The sequence below is a fragment of the Mustela nivalis genome (genome assembly GCF_964662115.1).
Source record: "Mustela nivalis genome assembly, chromosome: 6".
NCBI lineage: Eukaryota > Metazoa > Chordata > Mammalia > Carnivora > Mustelidae > Mustela > Mustela nivalis.
Window position 1 is genome coordinate 100,778,897 of NC_139025.1, and position 19,832 is coordinate 100,798,728.

General features: G+C 51.2%; 2 protein-coding genes across 23 annotated transcripts in view; one reads left to right on the plus strand and one right to left on the minus strand.

The window, feature by feature from the left end:
• The window catches only part of DIS3L (DIS3 like exosome 3'-5' exoribonuclease), a 434,009-nt gene that overhangs the window by 199,179 nt on the left and 214,998 nt on the right, over positions 1-19,832 (minus strand). The window lies entirely within an intron of this gene.
• The window catches only part of MEGF11 (multiple EGF like domains 11), a 346,208-nt gene that overhangs the window by 120,436 nt on the left and 205,940 nt on the right, over positions 1-19,832 (plus strand). For all 22 annotated transcript variants that reach the window (XR_014313379.1, XR_014313380.1, XM_082737052.1 and 19 more), the window contains exons 3-4: positions 1,151-1,252; positions 5,277-5,377. Coding sequence is in view for 20 of the 22 variants with exons in the window: in XM_082737052.1 (XP_082593178.1) it covers positions 1,151-1,252; positions 5,277-5,377 (203 nt within the window). In the remaining 2 variants the exon portion in view is untranslated. The remainder of the gene's footprint in view (positions 1-1,150; positions 1,253-5,276; positions 5,378-19,832) is intronic.

A 19,832-nucleotide genomic window follows, 5' to 3' on the forward strand; every position in this document is an offset into this window, starting at 1 on the left:
AGGGGCTTAGCAGGGTCCCCCTCCTTCCATCCTTGGTGCTTCTAGGAGCCAGAATTTTCCAGCTCCCTGAGTCCTGTACCTTGCTGACTGCCCCTGGGCCCTCTTTCTGGATTTCAGATATCTGACCTTTCAGGCATCAGGGAGCCTGTTGGGGACCCACTCGGGGAGCTGGCCTGCCCAGCCCCTCTTGCAAGCAAACCAACAGTTTCCTCAGGCAAAGCAGACGGGTTTTTATAGCCTGGATCTGGCCATCTGGCCCAGGTCAGCGAGCCGTCTGGGGGGAAGCAGTGAGAAATACCAACCTACATAAAAATGAGTTCCTGATGTCTCAGCTGGGGCCCCTTCCCAGCCTGCACAGCAAGTGGGAATCTTCCCTTCAGCAGCCTGGCTCGACCACCTTTTCATACAACGCCTGCTGGGGGCAGGCAAGTAGAAAGGCTTACGGGTTAAGGCTGAGCTCTTCCTTCTCGAGACTTCTACCCACGGTTCGGGTTTACAGCTAACGGGCAGCATAACAAGATAGCACTTCAATTAGGAGGTCTGGGGCGTGTTCTTGATGCTCCCGCAGCTATCGTGGAGACAGAAGAGACCAGAGGTAACTGGGTGACCTTGGGGAAGTCACTTATTTTTTCTCTTCTTCATTGTCCTTGTCTGTAAAATGAAGAGAGTAGTGCCACCGGCCTTATAGGATTGTGAGAATTCAAATGGATTAAAACACTTAACACAGGGCACTCAATCACTATTAGCTGTTAACTGGTACCTTAGTTTCTTCATCTGTAAAATGGGACCACTTACTTCATAAAATTGCTACAAGGATTAGCTTCCACGTATATGCTTTGAAACCCATAAAAATCTGAACAAAGTATTTAAAAGCTTGTCGGCTCTGCCTTCCAGAGCCACATAGAATAAACCTAAACCCTCCTTTATTCTTTCTCTGATACATGAACAAGTGAACTAGAATTTCAGAAAGTGAGCTGGGCCAAAGGGCAGTAAGGGATATGTCTTGGAGGATAGTGGGGGTGGGGGCAGGTTAGAGCCCCCGGTTCCCTGGTTGTGGGCCTGGCTTCCCTGGGGAAGGAGCCACCATCTTAAATACCAGCTCAGCCTCTCTAGCGCTGATCACAGCTTCCCTCTCCTGTCTGGTTCTCAGCTATGCCGTGACCGTCCAGGAATCATACGCACACCCCTTCGACCAGATCTACTACACGAGATGCACAGACATCCTCAACTGGTTCAAGTGCACCAGGCACCGGTGAGTACCTCTCTCGGGCAATGGGGCAGGGAGAATGTGCTGGGCCCTCAGGGCTCACCTTCATGCCAGTTAGTAATGGAGATCTGAGATGCTCTGCTGAGGGCTTCCTTCTGGCCAGAGAAGCTCATGGGCAGGGCGGGCCAGAAGCGCTAGGGAATGACTGCCCTTGGGGTGTCCCTCAGCCAACGAGACTCATGGGGGGTTGGTGGGTAAATCCCCCAGCTCCCTCACCCTGAGGGTAGAGGGGAGAACTCTGAGGAACCTTCTACACATACCCCAGCGCGCTGTGAATGGGCTGCCTTTTCTTCCCTGTCTCTTCCCCCCTCTCCTCCCAGGGCTTCCTTAGATTGTCTCCCCAGTAAACAGCTTGTCCTGGAATCTCTGCCTCAGGGTCAGCTGGGGGAACTGCAACCTCAGACAGATCCCTCAGAGCAGGGGCAGTCCATGCCAGGGCAGCTGGCTGGGGAAACTGAGCGCAGGAGAGAATCGGGCGCCCTCTTGGCCCCTTGTCCAGCCTGCCCATGGGAAGTGCTCAATCTGAATGACAGCCTGTAGGTCTCCGGCTCCCTTGTCTGCCGCCCTCCTGAAGATCTTGCCATTCTGTCATGTCGCTGGGGCAGAGAGGAGAGGGAGGAAGAGAGAACACGTGTTATTGGACAATCCTGGGCAAGTTGTTTCATTTGGGGATTCCCAGTGTGCTCATCAAACGTATAGTGATCCCACCCTACTTACTCTCACAGGGTCCAGATAAGGTCAGGGATGCTTTGAAAAGTTCAGGGGAAGATGGGGAAAAGCGAGCTATTAGATCCGGGCAAGGTGGCACTATTATTTGGGGGGTGAGAGGCAGCAAATGAAGGGTCCGTGAGCCTATGATGGGGAGGCCAGCCACCTGTTAGGCCTCTTGCCTAGTTGCCAAACACTCGTGTTGGTTCCGGATTTCTTTGGCTTCCTCCTTGTGGGCCTTGTCCCTCTTTGTGGTTTATGCCCAAATCACGGTGGGTAGCAAGGTGAATGGGGAAACTTGCTTTATGCTGAAGCAAAGGCCTGGTTTTCTTTGGGGTTTTGTTTGTAACGTTGCTGTGAGCGTACACATAATAGCTGCTTTAACATCCTTCTTTGCTGATTCCAACATTTGGCCCACTTCACGGTGGTCTTCATTCATTGTCTTTTCCTTTATGTAGGCGGTGTTTTCCAGTTGTTCCTTGTGTCTGGTAATTTTGGATTGTATTCTGGGCACTGTTCATGGCAGAGATTTTAGAGAATGAAATCTGTTATGTCCCTCCCAGGAGTATGGATTTGTTGTTGTTGTGTGTTTGGCCAGCCAGTTAATCTGGCTGCATTCAATTTCCAGACGATAAAAGTTTCACAGGTTTTGTCTTAGCAGGACTGCGTGGGACCTGCCCTCCACACACACCTTTCAGGGGCCAGGAGTTTGGGCAGAGATTTTACAACAAATATGGCGCTGTCTCTTTGTGGCTTTTCTCTTTTCTGGGGTTTTTGCTTTTCACTCTCAAGTTCCTGGATCAACCCTGGGGTTGTTTTGTGGTCTTCAAGTCAGTAAGGCTCTGTGTTTTCTATCTGAAGTGTAGCCACATGGAGTATGGTTGACTCGGGCCTGCCCTTGGGCTAACTTGGGCCCGTGTCATTTCCTCCTTTCGGGTGTCTCATTTCCTCTAGTACCCACCTTTGTTCTCTCTCTGGCGCCTTATGGTAGTTCCTCCCCAACCCTCCCCCAGACTGTACAGTTTGTTTGTAGGAACTTTGGTCCAATAGAGCTACTTGGCCATGGCTGCATCCCCTTCCCATAGCCGTTGACTGTGAAATGAAGAGGTGGGACCAAATGCCCCCTTCCAGCTTCCTCAGCTGTGCCAAGTGGGCTGCCTGTGGCCCCCAGTCAAAGATGGAGGCAGAAATCGAGGTCCTGCTCCCTCCATGAGCTCGTCAGGCTCTGTGCCAGAGCAAAGTTTGCTCTGAGGTGTGGCTTTGCTGGGTACTCAGAGGCCGGGGCTGCCATCCATCAGCGCTGGGGGGATGGTGAGTGAGTGGCTGCTTATTAAAATAGGCTGCATTCCTGGAACATGAATTATTTTGCTAAATTATTGAGTTGCCTTGCAGCTTTCCTGCTAACCTGGGGTGTGCGTGCTGATAGAGACACCATCAGTCTGCTTCAGCAGAGAATGCTTTGTTTAAATGCAGCACCCCTTCCCTGACAGTCTGGCCCCTGGCCCCTTCCCTCTACTGCTCCCCACCCCAACAATGGGAGTGAGCAAAGGGTGAGAAAACTAGAAGCAGCAGGAGACATCTCTCTCCTGGGAGGCTGGCATGGTGCTGAGACCAGCTCTCCATTGGAAGGGTTGGGGGATATGCCTGTGTGGTGGGACGACTGGGTTGGGTGAACTCTAAGCCAACCCTCTTTCTTTATCTGAGAGGCCCACGCCATCCCAACCCCCTCAATTGCCGGGAGCTGCTTTCCTGTGCCGGGGAGGTAGCTTCAGTTTGAGGCCGGCTTACATTTCATTATGGGTTTTTGACAAAGTAGAATGACCTTAGTTTACGACATTCCCAAATATCACAGATTTCCCCAGGGCCCTGCACTGTCATTTGTCATAAAGCGTGTGCTTTAAGGACTGGGAGGGGTAGCCGAGCCAGTGCTATGGGGCTCCCTTCCCAAGTTGGCCTGACCCTCCATTGGAAAGCAGGCTATATGCATCTCCCATATCTGGCCTCCGCTGCTCTGCCCCTTGGAGGGGGCCCAAAGGGCAGGCTCCCCTGGGATGTGGATGGGGAGGTGAAGGAACTCTGGCTTCAAGGCCCAATGACTTAGGTTGAATCCTCATCACACATCATGACCTTGGGAAGTTACTCCCTCTCTCTGTCCCTTAATGGTCACATCAGTCTCTTCCATTTTGACCCTAGGTGTGAGGAAGGGGCTTTGCCTACCAATACCCCATTTTTACTTCCTCCTAAGGACTCGGTCCTTCCACCAGCCATTTATCTGGTCTTTCTCCCTCACCATGGCCATCCTGTATAACCAGCCGGCCACCCTGTGGGGACTAGCAGGACTGGCACAGGGCCCTAGTTTAAGCCTAGTGGCTTTGAAATGAGAGTGACTTGGGTTTGAATCTTGACTCTGAAATGGATTCATTGTGTGACCTTGAGTGAGTCATTAACTTTTTTCAATATCAGTTTTCTCATCCATAAAACCAAAGGAGGGGTGCATAAAATAAGAATAAAAACTCTAACAAGGAAATAAAAGAAAGGTGACATAGTCATACCACGTGCCTCAGATAGAGAATGCAATGAGATTTTGCCTATAAATCTCTCTGGCACAGGAGGAAGTATCAAGGCCTCTGTCAGCAGAAGGGCCACACCCCAGGGCTCTGACTCCCAAGCCAGAGCTGCTTGGGGCCTTAGCTTCTCCCTGCTGCAGAACCAGGGCCTGGGTCTGAGCCTTCCTGATGTTGGCATGCAAAGCTCTTGCCCGGGACACATTATTTGTGGCGTGAGGGAGGTTAATCCACTCTCTGGGACTGAGTTGGACTCAGAGGGCCCTTTGCTGACTCTTCTTCCATTCTCCAGGTGGGGGGAATCTGTTCTCTGGAGCCTTTCAGCTGCCTCCTCCTTTGGGCAGTGGCCCTGGCAGAGATGCTCTCAGGGCCCCAGTCCAGTCTGGGTCCCTGTCCTAGGAGCTCCCTAGGGTCTGGAGGCCTTCAGGAGAAGCCCCTGGTTACCTTGCACTATCACCCCAGAAGTGATCTTCCAAAACCCTTCTCCATTTCCTGCTGAAGAGACTGGGGGGAAGTCGGCAGGTGTAGCGAACAGTGTGTGAGTCCTATGTTCTGCATCAAAGTGGCCCAGATGCAGCCATCGATTTTTCTTTATTGTGTTCCTTCATATTTGAAGTCGCCATGCATTTTAAAGTAATTATTGAATGGCATCCTCAATATAGCTTAACACAAATATCATTCTAACGCGAGGGATTGATTTTCAATACTTTCAAGTGGCTTTCTCCCTTGTGCCTCAGGATCAGCTATAAGACGGCGTATCGGCGCGGCCTCCGGACCATGTACCGACGGAGGTCCCAGTGCTGTCCCGGCTACTATGAGAACGGAGACTTCTGCATACGTACGTAGGAGCCATCTCCCTGGGGATGGAGGGGGAGGGGAGGGAACCAATAGGAAGGGAGGTAGGGCTGTCAGCCAGGTCCTGGGGAGCTGGCCTCAGCTGACCTGGGGGCTCCAGAAGTCCCTGTCTGCTACCGGCTCTGAGGGGATCAATGGGTCTGGTACAAACATGTGAATGCAGATTTGGCCCTCCGGTCAATCTCCTAAGAGGATTGGATGGACGCCAGTCAGTTCTAGGCTTTGCTGGGGTCAGGAGAGAAGTGGACACTTTTGAAGTGTGGGGAAGAAGGGCTGAATGCCTGGTGCATATCTGAAGGGCTTCAGAAGGCTTTGCTGGACGAAAGTAGACATGGATGGATCAGTGGGTGGAGAGAGATGGATGCGTGGAGGGAGGGATGGAGAATGGAAGGGAGGAAGGAAGACAGGCTGGCTCACTGGGTGGCAAGAGTAAGAGAGATCACAAGGGGCCGGTTCTAGGAAGTGGGAGCATTTCTAAAAAGGATCAGGAGACCTGAGGACAAGGTAGGTGCGAGAGCTGAGTTTCTGGCACCTGTAGACCCTCTGGGTGGGAGGGCAGCTCTGTGCACTGGGAGATACCCAGGAGTCTGCAGGTCTGGGGTCTGGTCCCAGCTTCCCAGGGACGTGCCTTTGGGCAAGTCACTTAACCTCTCAGTGGGGACGATTTAGCGTTAGGGTCTGTTAGAGTCCAGTGGACTCTTTCCCACCACCTCTGACAGGTGCATTGGGGCCAGTATGGGGCTCTCCAGGTGGCAGTGGAGTTTTGCCTCAACTGTGGAGACTGTCAGAGAAACGGGGAGCCCCCCCATTAATGACAGAGGGGAATCCACCCCCAAAGCTTCTGCCTCTTCATTTGGAGGCAGATTTGGAGAGTGAGTCTCCTTGTTAGCATTCTTCTGGCCCTTTGGGTGGGTAGAATGAGCCAGCACCAGAAAGCTGGTATGGGCAGGGTGGGCGTGTTAGTGTTGGGAATGAAATGACAATTTTCCCCTCTTGATCTTACATATCCCCTCTTGCTGGAGAGGCTCGATTCTAATTGCATTACAGGAATGAATGAAAAATGCTCCCACAGATGGGTTCTGTAGTAATGGCTTTGCAGGAAACATACAAAGATACTCACTCAAAGTCATCCACAAAAGGCTGTGTCTCAGGAACAGGGCAGAGGACTAGGCTGGGACAAGGCATTCGCCAGTGGGGCTCCTATGGGGACCTGAGTGGAGAAATGAGATGATGATCGAGGTTTTCCTGCTGCTGCTCTGTCTGCCCAGAGGAAAGGGAGAGCCAGGCGTGGGATGTGACACAGGACTCCTAGAGGCTGAGCAGAATGGATGTGAGCGGCCCTTCAGGTCTCAGGGGAAAAGGATGGACTCAGGGAAATGCTAAAGGGAATTCAGTTGTCAGCACGGGGTTCCAGAAATGGAGCAGCACATTCCTTTTCTAATTTCCATTAGCAGTTGTTGGTAAAGCTCTTGGAAAATGAAGAGCAGGACAGAAGCACTAAGTGTCCTGATTGCACAGACCCGGTCTTGCTGACTAGGAAGGGCGGCTTATAACCTCCCACTTACTCCTTATGTAATAGCCGGGCACTGCCTGCAGGGCTGGTGGCCTCAGGCCAGCACACCTCCAGGAAGCCAGCTGGAAAAGCCAATTTTAGGACTGAAGGCTCTTCCTGAAGGGGGACAGAAGTGCCAGCAGTGAGATGGGTCACTGTGGCACACGGGGTGCCAGTAGTGATGACCCAGAGGGGCCAGTGTCCTCCAGCTCTGGGTTTGAGTCTCAGCTCCGTCCCTAAGAACGTCTTCCTCTTTACGCTCATCGTCCTGGTCATCAGAGCACAGCCCTGCGCCAGGCACCATCCTGATCACTTTATGTACATGACTGCATCGGTTCCTCGCAACAGCCCTCTGAAGTGGGTACCCTGCTCTCTCCCATTTTACAGATGGAGAAACTGAGTCACAGAGTGATTAAGTGACTTGACCTGGATCATACACCTAGAAAGTGGTAGAACTGGGATTTGAACGTAGGCTGTCTGGCTCTGGAGTCTGCTCTGACCCATTCAGGTCCCCATAGGAGCCCCACTGGCAAATGCCTTGTCCCAGCCTAGTCCTCTGCCCTGTTCCTGCTTCTCTCTCTCCGTGAGCCTAGGCAAGAGGCCATCTCTTGGTATCTCAGTTTCCATTCATCTAAAATGGGGGTAGTAACAGCTGTATCACCAGGCACAGGGTCGGGACTTAATAAAGGCCAGCTTTTTACTCCATGACTTTGGGTCTTACCATTTCTTCACTCTTGGCTTTTGTTTTAATTTCTCACACCTCCGTGGACCCTCTCTCCCTGTGAAAATACGCATGACACGTATAAACGTACGTGCATACACAGCTCTGTGCACACAGTTTCAGTGGGCTAATGGAGCCCTAAATCCCTTACAGAGTCTTTGGACCCACAGTAAGTCATTTCCGCCATATGTTCACGTTTATCCATTTAATTTATACTGTTGCTTGTTGGCTTTTTTTCTACGTGAATGCTGGGGACATGGATGCACACAAGAGATGGTTGTTACTCAAGGAACTTGCAGCCTAGTGGAAAGAGATGGTCTGGTACACAGATATCTGGTGCCAGAGTTACAGGTGCTTCAGTGGGCATCTTGATGAAGTAGGGCCAAATAGAATGGAGAGATCGTCTTCTTTAGTCATGCCCTCTTACTCAGTGTTACTGAGGAATCTGGGTGGCTCAGTCAGTTAAGCATCTGCCTTCAGCTCAGGTCATGATCCCAGCGTCCTGGTACTGAGCCTTGCATAGGTCTCCCTGCTCAATGGGGTATCTGCTTCTCCCTCTCCTTCTGCCCCTCCCCCTACTTGTGTCCTCTCTCAAATAAATAAATAAATAAATAAATAAACAGAATCTTAAAAAAATGAGGAATCAGCTCTAGACAGAAGACTGAAGGGGGAACCCTCACAGGGTGTTTAACCTGTATTTATTAGATGCCCACGGGGGCCCACACATAGCACTATGCTTGGGATAGAGGAGAAGTGTTAGAAATAGCTCCTGCCTTCGTGGAACTTCCAGTTTTGTTGGGACGGCCAGGCAACTTGCAGAAGAACCATGGATGACAGCCGGAGGAGAGTGTGTGAAAGAACACAGATGGGACATGCCAGGCCAGGGAGAGCACTGTGACCTGCTCTCCCCTCAGGAGGCTTTGGGGGGCTTCGGGCTGGATGGAATGGTGTCTTTGGACATGGATGGGACAGGGAACCCCATCAGCAAAGATGGGGAGGTGGCTGGCCTGGCTGCGGGAGGCAGATCTGGGCTGGGAGGCTGACTGAGTGAGGCACTTATTCATTTCCCCAGGGCCGCCGTTTTAAGCAGCGCAACCTGGCTGGCTCAGTCCACAGGAGTGTGCTAGCTCACCCCACTGGAGGCCAGAAGTCCAAATCAGGGTGTTTGCGTGGTTGGTTCCTTCGGCTCCAGGCCCCTCCCCTCGCTTCTGGTAGCTCCATGGCTCATGGCGCCGGCACTCCATTCTTTACATGGCCTTCTCCCCGTATGTGTGTCTGTCTCCAGGTTTCCCCTTTATGGAGGGACACCTGTCAGGCTGGATTAAAGCCCACCCTAACAACCTCATTTGAATGTGATTACCTCTATAAGACCCATCTCCAAATAAGGTCACATTCTGAAGAATGGGGGTTAGGACTTGAACATAGGAGGACACAGTTGAGCCCGTGTATAGGTGAGGGTCGGTCATTGCTGGCGTTCTCTTGTTCCTGCTTATTGTAATGGGAGGAAAGGAAGGGAACCAGCCAGGCTTTATCAGTTGCCCAGGAGTGAATGGAGAACCTAGCATCAGGGAGCTTGCATGAAGTATGGTGCCCCATGTGCTGGGTGCCAAATGAGAAGCTTGCAAACCTAGAAGCACCCAGGAATCAATGCCCTGCGGCCCCTTCCCCTCCACTTCTTTTCCACCCCTTGGGTGAAGAACCTGGTGAGAACCCATCTGATGCCAAGAGTCCTTAGGACTGTGCACAGGGATAATTGGGCAGGGCGGGGTGGGGAGAAGGGACATCAGCCTCCCTCCAAAATGACCTTCCTGGAGCCCATTTCTTGGCAGAAACTAGAGGGACACTGTGTCAGAGTAAAAACCTTGGCTGACTCTGCCATCAACTCACTGTGCAATCTTGGGAAAGTCCCTTTGCCTCCCTGGACCCACTGTGGCATAGGACAGATAATCCCCGTGCACGGAAGGAGAAAGATAAAACAATGAGTGAGCGTGTCCTGCATAGACCTTGATACAGATACAAACTCTTTGTACCATTTCCCCTGCCCCAGAACTGCCATCCTTATCCCAGAGCCCTTGGCAGCCCTTCTAGAACCTTCTGGGTCAGAGCTGCCCACCTGCTCTGTTAGCTACAGATACAGCTGAATCCTAGCTCCTCTTCATCACCCAAGCACCCAATATTTCCTGAGGGTCACCAGGCACAAGCACAGTTCTCTTTCTTTCTCCTTTCTTGAGAGAGAAGGCAGTGGGCATTTTTGCCTCACAGGTGGAGCTGATTTTTTCACTTAGGGAGTGGGGTTAGAGCTATTTCGAGAAAATGCTCTTTGATTCTTAGGTGGTATCCGACTGGACGGGCTTGGTTATGACACTGTTAACGATTAACACCCAAATCCCCGTGGCTTAAAATGATAGATAAAATGATAGATGATTTTATTCCTTGTTCATTTGACGTGCCGTCCTCTGCCAGGACCCAGGCTGTTGGAGCAGGGACTCTGCAGTGTTGTTGGCTGCTGAGCAGAGAGAAGAGGGCTTTGCTTAATGCCACACAGATGCCTCGGTAATCACAATTCACAATTCACTCCAGTGTATTATCAGCACCTGATTACCTCATATAAGAATCACCTGGAAGACGTGTTCTAACTTCTAACAGACTGCAGAGCCCCAGCATCGGTCTCAGACTCAGAAGACTTGGGGAGGGCACTGGAGAATGTGCGTTTTTTAAAAAAGATTTCATTTATTTATTAGAAAGAGAGAGATGGAGCACAAGCAGGGGGAAGCGGCAGAGGGAGAGAGAGAGAAGCAGGCTCCCCACTGAGGAGAGAGCCTGACATCGATCCCCCGTCCGGGGACCCCAAGATCAGGACCTGAGCGGAAGGCAGATGCTTAACCAACTGAGCCGCCCAGGTGTCCTGGAAAATGTGCATTTCTAACTAGTTCCCAGACGAGGCTCATACTGCTGCGTTGGGAACCGCGCTTTGAAAACCACTGGTCTACCTACCTGCTGCTGGAGAAGGTTACACAGCATGACACCTAACAGGTGCCCCCTGTTGGTATTCAGCCAGCAAGGAGGGGGAATCAATCTGTGCAATCCCCCATCTCCTTTTTCCTTTTGGTGGGGGAGGTAATGCCCCCGGACTTCCTGGAGGGGTTGTCTAGCCCTTTCAGTGCCTGCTTAGAAAGCTAGAGCCCTGCGTGTGGTTTTCATCCAAATCGAGACCTGGAGAGAGGAGCCAGCAGCTTCAGGTATGCGGCTGTTGGCCCCCTGCCTCACTGTAGCCTGGGGGTGGGGGAGGAGTTGCTCAGTTTCTGGGGAGGGGGACTGCGCAGGCCCAGTGGGGTCCATATGATTGGCCAGGGATGGCTAAGGGGGAGCCTCAGCGGTGCCTCGGATTGAACTCCAGCAAAGTCCTCGCACTGTGTTTTGGGGGCTTAAGGTACCCTTGTCTTATGATAGCGGTTGTTTTATACAGTGGATGGTTATTTAAATGTAAATTTAGCTCTTGCTTCCTGACTTCCTTGCTCCTCACCTCTTGTGTTCAGTATTTCCTGGTAGGGGGCGGGGTCCACGAGCAATCCCCTCTTAGCTTCTCTCCTCTGAAATGCCGGATTTTATTTTTGTTGTTGTTGTTGTTGTTTAGATTTTATCTCATAATCCTAAATTTAACTCTGCAACCCAGCTAGACTTGGAGGTGAAAAGGCTTTCATGAGACCCTCCCTCTTGAATGGTGCCTGTGGAATTGTAGGTGCTTCAGCTGCCTGTGGAATTGTAGGTTTTCAGTGATTTTCCCTCAGGGCGTGAGGATGTTTTTCTGTTGTGTTCTGGAATTTGTCATCCCGTGTGTGCTGTGCTGTCGTCTTCCTAGCATGGGTCTGGGTGTGGAGTCATCGTCATTCACACTGTTTGCTCCTCAGAAGTGTACATCTCGTTCAAGCAAAGGATTCATGTGCTTCATCAGTTATGGAAAATTCTCAGCCATGTCTCTTCTAATACCTCCTGTCCTTCTATTGAAGTCCAACATATTGGAGACTCGTGTCATTCCTTCTCTCTCCTAAGCTCTTATGTTTCATCTCTGTAGCTCTCCATGCTGTATCTTGGAGATTTCTCTCAGATCCATTTTTTCAAATCCTTTCGCTCTGCTAATTAACCTGCCCGTTGAGGTCTTAATTTCAACAACGGCGTGTTTCATTCCTAGGAGTTCTGTTGGTCCTTCTTCAGATCCATGTGTTCACTGTTTTATTTTTTCTCCATAGTGTCTGTTCTTTCATTATGAATTCTACTCTTTCAGTGATTGCTTTAGTTATTTCAAACATATTTCTTTTATAGTCTCAGATGGTTTTAGCTTGAGCTATTCATTCTATATGTCAAGATAATAATGTGTGGAGTCCATGAGTTTGACTCAAGCTCCTAGAGTATCAGTTCTGGGGGTGGACACTGCTTATTCTCCCCTGTGGTGGATCCCCCCCATATCAGTTATAATTTCTTTTCCCCTTTTTTTTTTAAATCGCTGTGAACTCTTGAGCTTTTTTCCCTCTTCCCCCACACCCTGGAGGGGTGCATGTGCCCCCTACATCAGTTCTGCGTTTTCTTATTAGGCACACTAATGGTTTTCAGTGGCTCACGACCCATTTTTGCATCTCTAACTTGGTTTGGGATTCCGCATTGAGACTGGAACTTTGGCGAAGGATTGGAGTTTTTCGTGGTTTTGTTTTCTGGGGTTTTTTGTTTTTGTTTTTGTTTTGCCTTTTCCTTTAAAAAAATTGATGTGAAATTCACATAATGCGATAGTAATGGTTTTGAAGTATACGCTTCGTGGGGGTTAGTTCATTGACAGTGTTGTGCTCCTGTCACCTCTGTCTAGTCCTGAAAGGTTTTCATCATGCCTGCAGGAGACCCTGGACCCATGAAACGTTGACTCCCCATTTTCCCGTCCTGGTTTTTTGTTTCTTGTGGAAGACTTCTTACTCATGCAGAATCCTGTGTTTTTCACTCGGCTGGTGGGTGCATTTTCAAGTTTCCCCTGCACAGAGCTGGCAGGTCCCAAGGCCACATCTGCCCCTGTGTGTGGGTTAAACCCCAGGCTCCCAGCCGAGCTGGGGACAGCAGCTAGCTAGATCCTCTGTTCTCTGGGCTACTTTAGCTTGAGCATCTGCCCTTTTGTACCTGCTCTAACCCTGCCCCACCCTGCTTCCTACCCCGGCCACTTTCTCTTACACTTGGGCACTTACCTTTCTTTCTCTCATTTGAGCACAGTTAGATATCTCTATTTTTATTTATTTTATTTTTTATTTTTTAAAGATTTTTATTTATTTATTTGACAGACAGAGATCACACGTAGGCAGAGAGGCAGTCTGGGCGGGGGTGGGGGGGGAGTAGAGAGCCTGATGCGGGGCTCAATCCCAGGACCCTGGGATCATGACCTGAGCTGAAGGCAGAGGCTTTAACCCACTGAGCCACCCATATTTTTTATTTTTTGTACTTTGGGAGCATTTTTGTAGCAGAAGGGGCTACTTTGGCCTTTCTCCATGTCCCTGGAATTCCATGCCCCTGTTTTCCAGTGAGCAGTGGGATGCAGGGGCTTCATGATCAGACCCAGTGACATTTAGTTCAGTGCTTCCCTGGACTGACAGCTGACTTCCAACAACACTAATAAAACAGTGTCCCGTCTGGAGGCTGACCCACCACTTTTCCATACAGTCTGTTACTTGCTCCTCACGGACTGGTGGAAGGTCACAAGGGCCTGGCACAGCAGGAAGAACAGACGCCAGGGGAACCTAAGCCCCTTTTCCGATGGAGTGCAGCCCAGGAACTGAGATCTGTGTGTCCTCCAGTCCTACCCTTCCCCTCCTGCAGAGGGTCTCCTGCTGGCCAGAAGAGGGAAGTGGGGGGTCAGATGAGGGGGTGGGTGAAGAGGTTTGTTTGGAAAGGAAGGGACAGAAGCCAAACTGGTTTGATTTAAAATGTTTGCTAAGGTAGCACACCAGGATCAAAGTAGGGAGTTGGGGATTGCTGTGTGTGTGTGTGTGTGTGTGTGTGTGTGTGTACACGTAGAGCTGTAGGTCTTGCCTGAAAGTCCGGCCTTTCCTCCTGTAAAATAATTCCCTGCTGACCCCCTAAGAGGCTCCCCCGGGATTGCTGCCAGCTGCCAGTGCCAGAAACACTGCTGACGCTGCTCCCCCGAGTCACCAGCACCTGGTGCTGAGCCTTGCTGCCTGGACCAGCCTTCATCCTTCCATCTGTCCATCCATCCCTCCATCCATCCACATTTATTAGCTCTCTAGGCCTTGAAGGCACGCTGAGTCCTGGGGATAGAGAGATGGATAAGAAGTGTATGGTCTAGTGGGAAATAGATATATTTTAAAAATTCCAATGTAGCTTGATAAGCATCTTAAATAAGCAAGCATTTTAAATAAGTAGTCAAGGAAACGGAGGGTGTTACCAGGTGGGTGGAGGTGGCTGGGGAAGGCGGGGGGCATTGCTGTTCAGCTGCCCCAACATGTCCTCACCAAGTGGCCAAAGTCAATGCAGCCACCTCGATCTCATGCCCAGTTTCACGGGTTTAGAACATTGGTTTAGGACGCCCAGAGTGGCTGAGCTCCACCTGATGATTCACAGTGACCAAACTCATAAGGTACTGATGCTTAACCCTGTAGCAGATGACGTCATTTACAGTGAGCACACCTGACATGGGCTCTTGTCCACCTGTTAGCACTTTTTGGCCCTCATGAAGGTTCTTGAACAAGTAGATTTATGGTAACAGCACCAAGGCCCAGCAGCTTCTCTGGACACCTGTCCTGTTAGTACCTAGTTTAGGTTCCTCTGATTTTGCTCTAGAGTACCACTTGTCTGAGAGCCATGTGGCCCCCTCAGTCAGTCTGTCCCACTGGTTGTGATGCTGCCTCGCCTGTCCATCTATCCCACTCCAAAGTGAGCTCGCGAAGCTGAGGGACCATGTCTCCTATGTGGGTTGTTGCCAGGCTCAGACATAGTGCCTGGAGCTCAGTGCTGAATAATTACTAAATGGCTGAGAAAGAAATTGTGTGAATAAAATAGACTCAGACCCCCAGCACTGAGAGACCTCTCTGGGAGAAGCAACCATAATAACTCTGGGGAATTATGGGGGGGTGGGGGGGTGAGGGAGGGGAATCAAAAAAGACTTTAAGATTTTATCTATTAGAGAGAAAGCATGAGTACGAATTGGGAGGGAGGGGCAGAGGGAGAGGGAGAAGCAGGCTCCCCATCAAGCAGGGAGCCTGACGTGGGGCGTGATCCCGGGACCCCATGATTGTGACCTGATCCGAAGGCAGACGCTTAACCATCTGAGCCACCCAGGCACCGGGTATGCCTCCAAAAACTAATCCTTGAAGGAGGTTGGCTTTGAGCAGAGTGTCAACGATGAGTAGGAACTTAACAGGAGGGCAAGGAGATGGGCATTGATTAAGACAGACCCTGAGTTTTAAAGCTCGTTCTGTCTTCTGGGTGACTGTCCCTGAGCATGGTATTTTGCTTCTCTCTGCCTCAGTTTTGTCATCTGTAAGATAAGACAGTGCTGTATTAAGGACCTGCCCCTTTGGGCGTGAGTGGACGAAATGAGTTACCACGAAGAAAGCATTCTGGATGGAAGCTGGCATGCAGTGAGGGCTCAGTAAATGGTAGCTACTGCTGTTTGTGTCCTGTGTGCAAGGAGGGCACTTTGTGGCCAAGGAGCCAGCATGAGCGCAGGTGAGAGAGAGCAGCTGGGATCAGGGCAGCGTCAGCAGGCCTCTGTGGCCAGAGCATGGGAAGCATGGGAGTGGTGCTTGGAAGGGCCGGGTGTGGACGGATCTGGACCCTCAGCACTGCACGGACAATCTCATTGAAGGGGGAAAGCAGCCAGTGACATGCTGGGGGGTGTCAGGGAGCCATTGCTCTGGGACAGCAGCATGGAGGGATGGCCGAAGGGGTGAAAGACCCATCCGGAGGTCCCTGGGGACAGGGTGAGCCATGGATGGGGTGAACTGTGGACAGCCGTGCTCAGGCACCCTGGTCAAGAGAACACGGGAAATCTGGGGTCTGGCTGGCTGCATTTTGCTGGCCTAGCCCCAGAGTTTCCCCCACCTGCAGCGAGGGCCAGCAGGGTCCTGTGTGCTGACGCAGCGGTGGAAGGATCAAGGCACTGCTGCTTAATTACCTGCGGCAGCTGTAATGGAAACTCAGCTATCCGAACCGGGCAGCCTCCGAGGGGAAGCCTCGATTAGCAGCAGAGCCGCTGGACGTTTATCTAAAGTCCTCTTCCTGGGTGTCCAGGGCCCCACTTTCTGTCTTCTGAATTCCATTAGTATCTATGGGATGCCAGCTCTGATTTCTGGCCCTTGTTGGGGTCGGCTGCTTCTCTGATGTTCTCACGGCTGCCGGCCCCAGCTGACTTCCATCCATCTCCTTCTTCCCTCCCTCCCTGCCTCCACCATGCTGGCCTCCTTGCTGTCCTGGGTGTGCCTCACCGCAGCACCCAGGAAACCCTGAGCACTATCCCCTCTGCGGGAGTGCTTTTCCCCCAGATAGCCCCGTGGCTCTCTCCCTTCTTTCACTCCATCCTCTTCTCAAAGGTTGTATTATCAGAGTCTTTCCTGACCACCCTCTCTGAAATAGCAGTCCCGCCAACCATCTTTCTGTACCCCCGATCCCGTTTTGTTAATTAGTGCTGTTGCTGCCTGAAACAGAGATGTAGACCTTGTGTATTTTTTGTCTCCCCAGCTAGATAATGTGCTCAGTAGGAACAAAGGACTTTGATTTGTTCCTAGTTGAAATCTCTACTCTTATAGCAGTACCTGGCATATAGTAGGTGTTCAATAAATGAAGAATGAATGAATGAACACATGAACTCTAAGCTCCCACGGGCAGGAGCTCCCCTTTCGTAAACACACCACATGTTATGTGGGCTACGATGGCTCACAGTGTACCATGCAGAGTAGGGGCTCAGAAAATAGTGATCAGGTACCACCAGTGCATTCCCCTGCCCCCTCCCAGAGTTCTGATCCTTCCTTCCTGTGCCCCCCCCCCCCCCACTGCAGCTTACTCCTGCATGCTGCGATTCCTCATTCTGTACCTTGCTTCCCTGAGGTCTCATTGTGGTTTCTGATCCTTTCTGCCCCAGCCAGGCTCTTGAATTCTGCATGATGTCTCCCTCTGGGACTTTGTACCAGCTGTCCCTGCTCCTGGAACCCCTTGGTCCTGCTTTCTGTAGACGCTCTTGGAGACTCAGTGCAGAGCTGAGTGGTCTCTGGGGGTCTCCACCCCACACCTCCCTCTCCCCTCCCAGTCCTGATCTCAGCCCTGTTCACCCCCTACCTGCCCTTACTTATTCTCTCTCTCCCTGGACAGCCTGAGAGCCATGGCTGTGGGACCCCTGTGTCCCTAGCACCCAGCACAGGGCCCAGCAGGGACACATGCTTTCCGTAGTGCCTTGTTCACTAGAAGAATGCCATGTGGGTTGGCTTTTCCTGAGGACCCTGAAAGGATATCCGAAGGAGTAGTCTCTGGGTGGGAACCTGAGATCCCAGAGTAGAGGGTGACCTGCCCCAGATAGGGTCCTTGTCCCCATTTCCCCCCTCCCCCTTGGGTCCACAGAGCCCCCAAGTTCTGATGTCTGCACCCAATGTCACCCATGTGTGCAAAGAGCCTGGGGACCCTGCTCTGAGGCTCTGCAAGGACTTAGCCCACTGTCTCAGATCCTAGGAGGCTAACTCTGTGGGTTGGAGGTGAGCTTCCAAGACATGAGGAAGCAAAATTCCCAGGCAGTGCATCCTGGTTTGTGAAGCTCCTCCTTCCCTCCTGGTCTTTGTAGCACAGAGGTTTCAAAAAGTGGCCCTTAATGGGATTTTGTGGATGACAGACAGGCCAGGCCCCAAGTCTCCCCTACTGTTTGCTCTTTGATTAAGGGAAGCTGAGTGGCTTCAGTGAAGGTGAAAATGACACATCAGAGTCTCCCTTGGCTCTCAGTGTCCATTCAGTACTCTTGTCTTTGAAGAGCCTTGATCAGCTGCCCATCAAGTGGATGGGGTGGGGACCAGCTGGGCATGGGAACCAGCTCATACCATTCTCGGTGGGCATTGACCAAGACTCATGGAAGGCTCAAGAGCCCAAGCCCCTTGCCTTGTTGTAGGCACCCATCCCACTGCCCCTGCCTTGTCCATACCTGGGGATAAGAATGAAAATATTTAAAGACATGTTTGGTACTTCTACCGATAGGTTAGAATGGAATTAGGGCTGGGGTGCCTGGGTGGCTCAGTGGATTAAGTGTCTGCCTTCGGCTCAGGTCATGATCTCAGGGTCCTGAGATCGAGCCCCGCATGGGCTCTCTGCTCAGCAGGGAGCCTGCTTCCTCCTCTCTCTCTGCCTGCCTCTCTGCCTACTTGTGATCTCTATCAAATTTAAAAAAAAAAAAAAAAAAAGGAATGGAATTAGGGCTATAGAGGCCTGTTGGGGTTCTGGGGGTTAACAGTATAGGTGCCTGATTATGTGTAGGTGGGAGACTGGGGAAGGGGCAGGGGTGGCAGCACCAACTAGAGCAGAAGTATTTAGTTGTTTTAATATTTACTGCCCTTCTCCCCAGTCTAAGTCCTGGCCTGAATCTGAAGATGTGATAGGTCTGGACCACCCATGATATACGGATGCTTGAGCATCTGGCTGTGTGCGCACGTGTGGAGGCTACTCCCAGCCCACAAAAGTGGTGTCCCGGGGTGCCTGGCTGGGACTCTTGATCTTGACTCTTGATCTTGAGGTCGTAAGTTTGAGCCCCACATTGGGTACAGAGATGACTTAAAAATCTTTTTAAAAAAAAGAAAAAAAAGGGAGTGTCTGTGTGGTATGTCGTGCCAGACAGTGTACAGGTCAAGAACACAGATCCTAGAAGGGGAGTGAATTACTTAGCATCTCTGTGCCTCAGTTTACTCAATTGTAACATGGCGTAGCAATGTTACCTTTCTTCACAGGGTTGCTGTGAGCATTAAATAAGTGAATACATGGTAGGAGTTGTGACAGTGTTGGCTTTGACTCTTACATACGCACTGGTGTATTTCTGAGTACTGGGTTTTTCATGTGTGACAGGCTCTCCACCCCACGCGTCAGGTGTGCACACGTGTGTTCTCAGCATACAGACTTGCTGTGTGTGTATGTGGCAAGTCTGCCAACAAAAAGGGCCCTGTAGCCCGCTTGCTGGGCGTAGAGCCGCAAGCTCCTGTGTTTAGGGAGTGTGTGTGTTCACGTCTCCCCCAGTCCTTCTGAGAGTCACCTTCCCCATCCTGTTTTCCCCTTTTGCTTTCTCCTTTCCAAGCAGTCAGTGGTACTGAATTGTCACCAAGGGAGCCAGAATTGTGTCTTTGCTCTGGATGGGGGAGAGGGGGGAGCAAATGACGTCATCAGTCTCCTTCCGGGATGGAGCAGACCTGGAGCCAAGGGCAAAAGTCAGGGAGGCCTTCTCCACCCTCTGTGGGGCAAGGAGCCTCCCCTCCGGCCCCTTTTACCCTTGGCTGAGCGAAGGCAAGGAGATGGAAAGTCTCAAATCTGGGAGCCAGGGGGACCCCAATTTAAAGGCAGCCCTCATCCCATTGGCCTGGTCAGGTGGAAGGACCAAGGCCTTGGCCTCTGTTTATCCACAAGGTTCCATCACCAAACAAACTGCAGAGGCTTGATAGTAAATCAGCCGCGAGTGTGATTTAGAAGACTGTTTGTTTGCTCAGCTAAGCTTTTGGCAAGGTAAATGCATAAGCTGCAGAAAATCTCTCTGAAACAGCCGCAGGGCTCAGACGCCCTTCAGCCCACCAAAAAGGATTCTCAAAATTATATGGACTAGATTAGTATCTCTATTACATAAAACCATTTCAATGCCTGCTCTGGGCTTTGGGAATAAAGTCACCGGACAGACCTTTTGTTGCCGTGCCCCGCCAGCCTGTGGTAATTGAAGATTTCCCTTTAAAAGTGTGTCAGGTGGAAAGAGCTCCTAATTTACTAAGTGGAGGGGCCTTTGTTAGGGAGAGTGATGCTTTGTTCTGCCTGTCCCTTTTAATCTTGTTTTTGCACAATGGACTTATATAAAGCATTGCCAGCTGAGTTGGTTCTAGGGTGGGAAGGAGGGCGAGAGGGCTTCCTTTCCCTCTGCGGGCTGCGGCTCTTCTCCTCCTGGTCTTGCTTTTC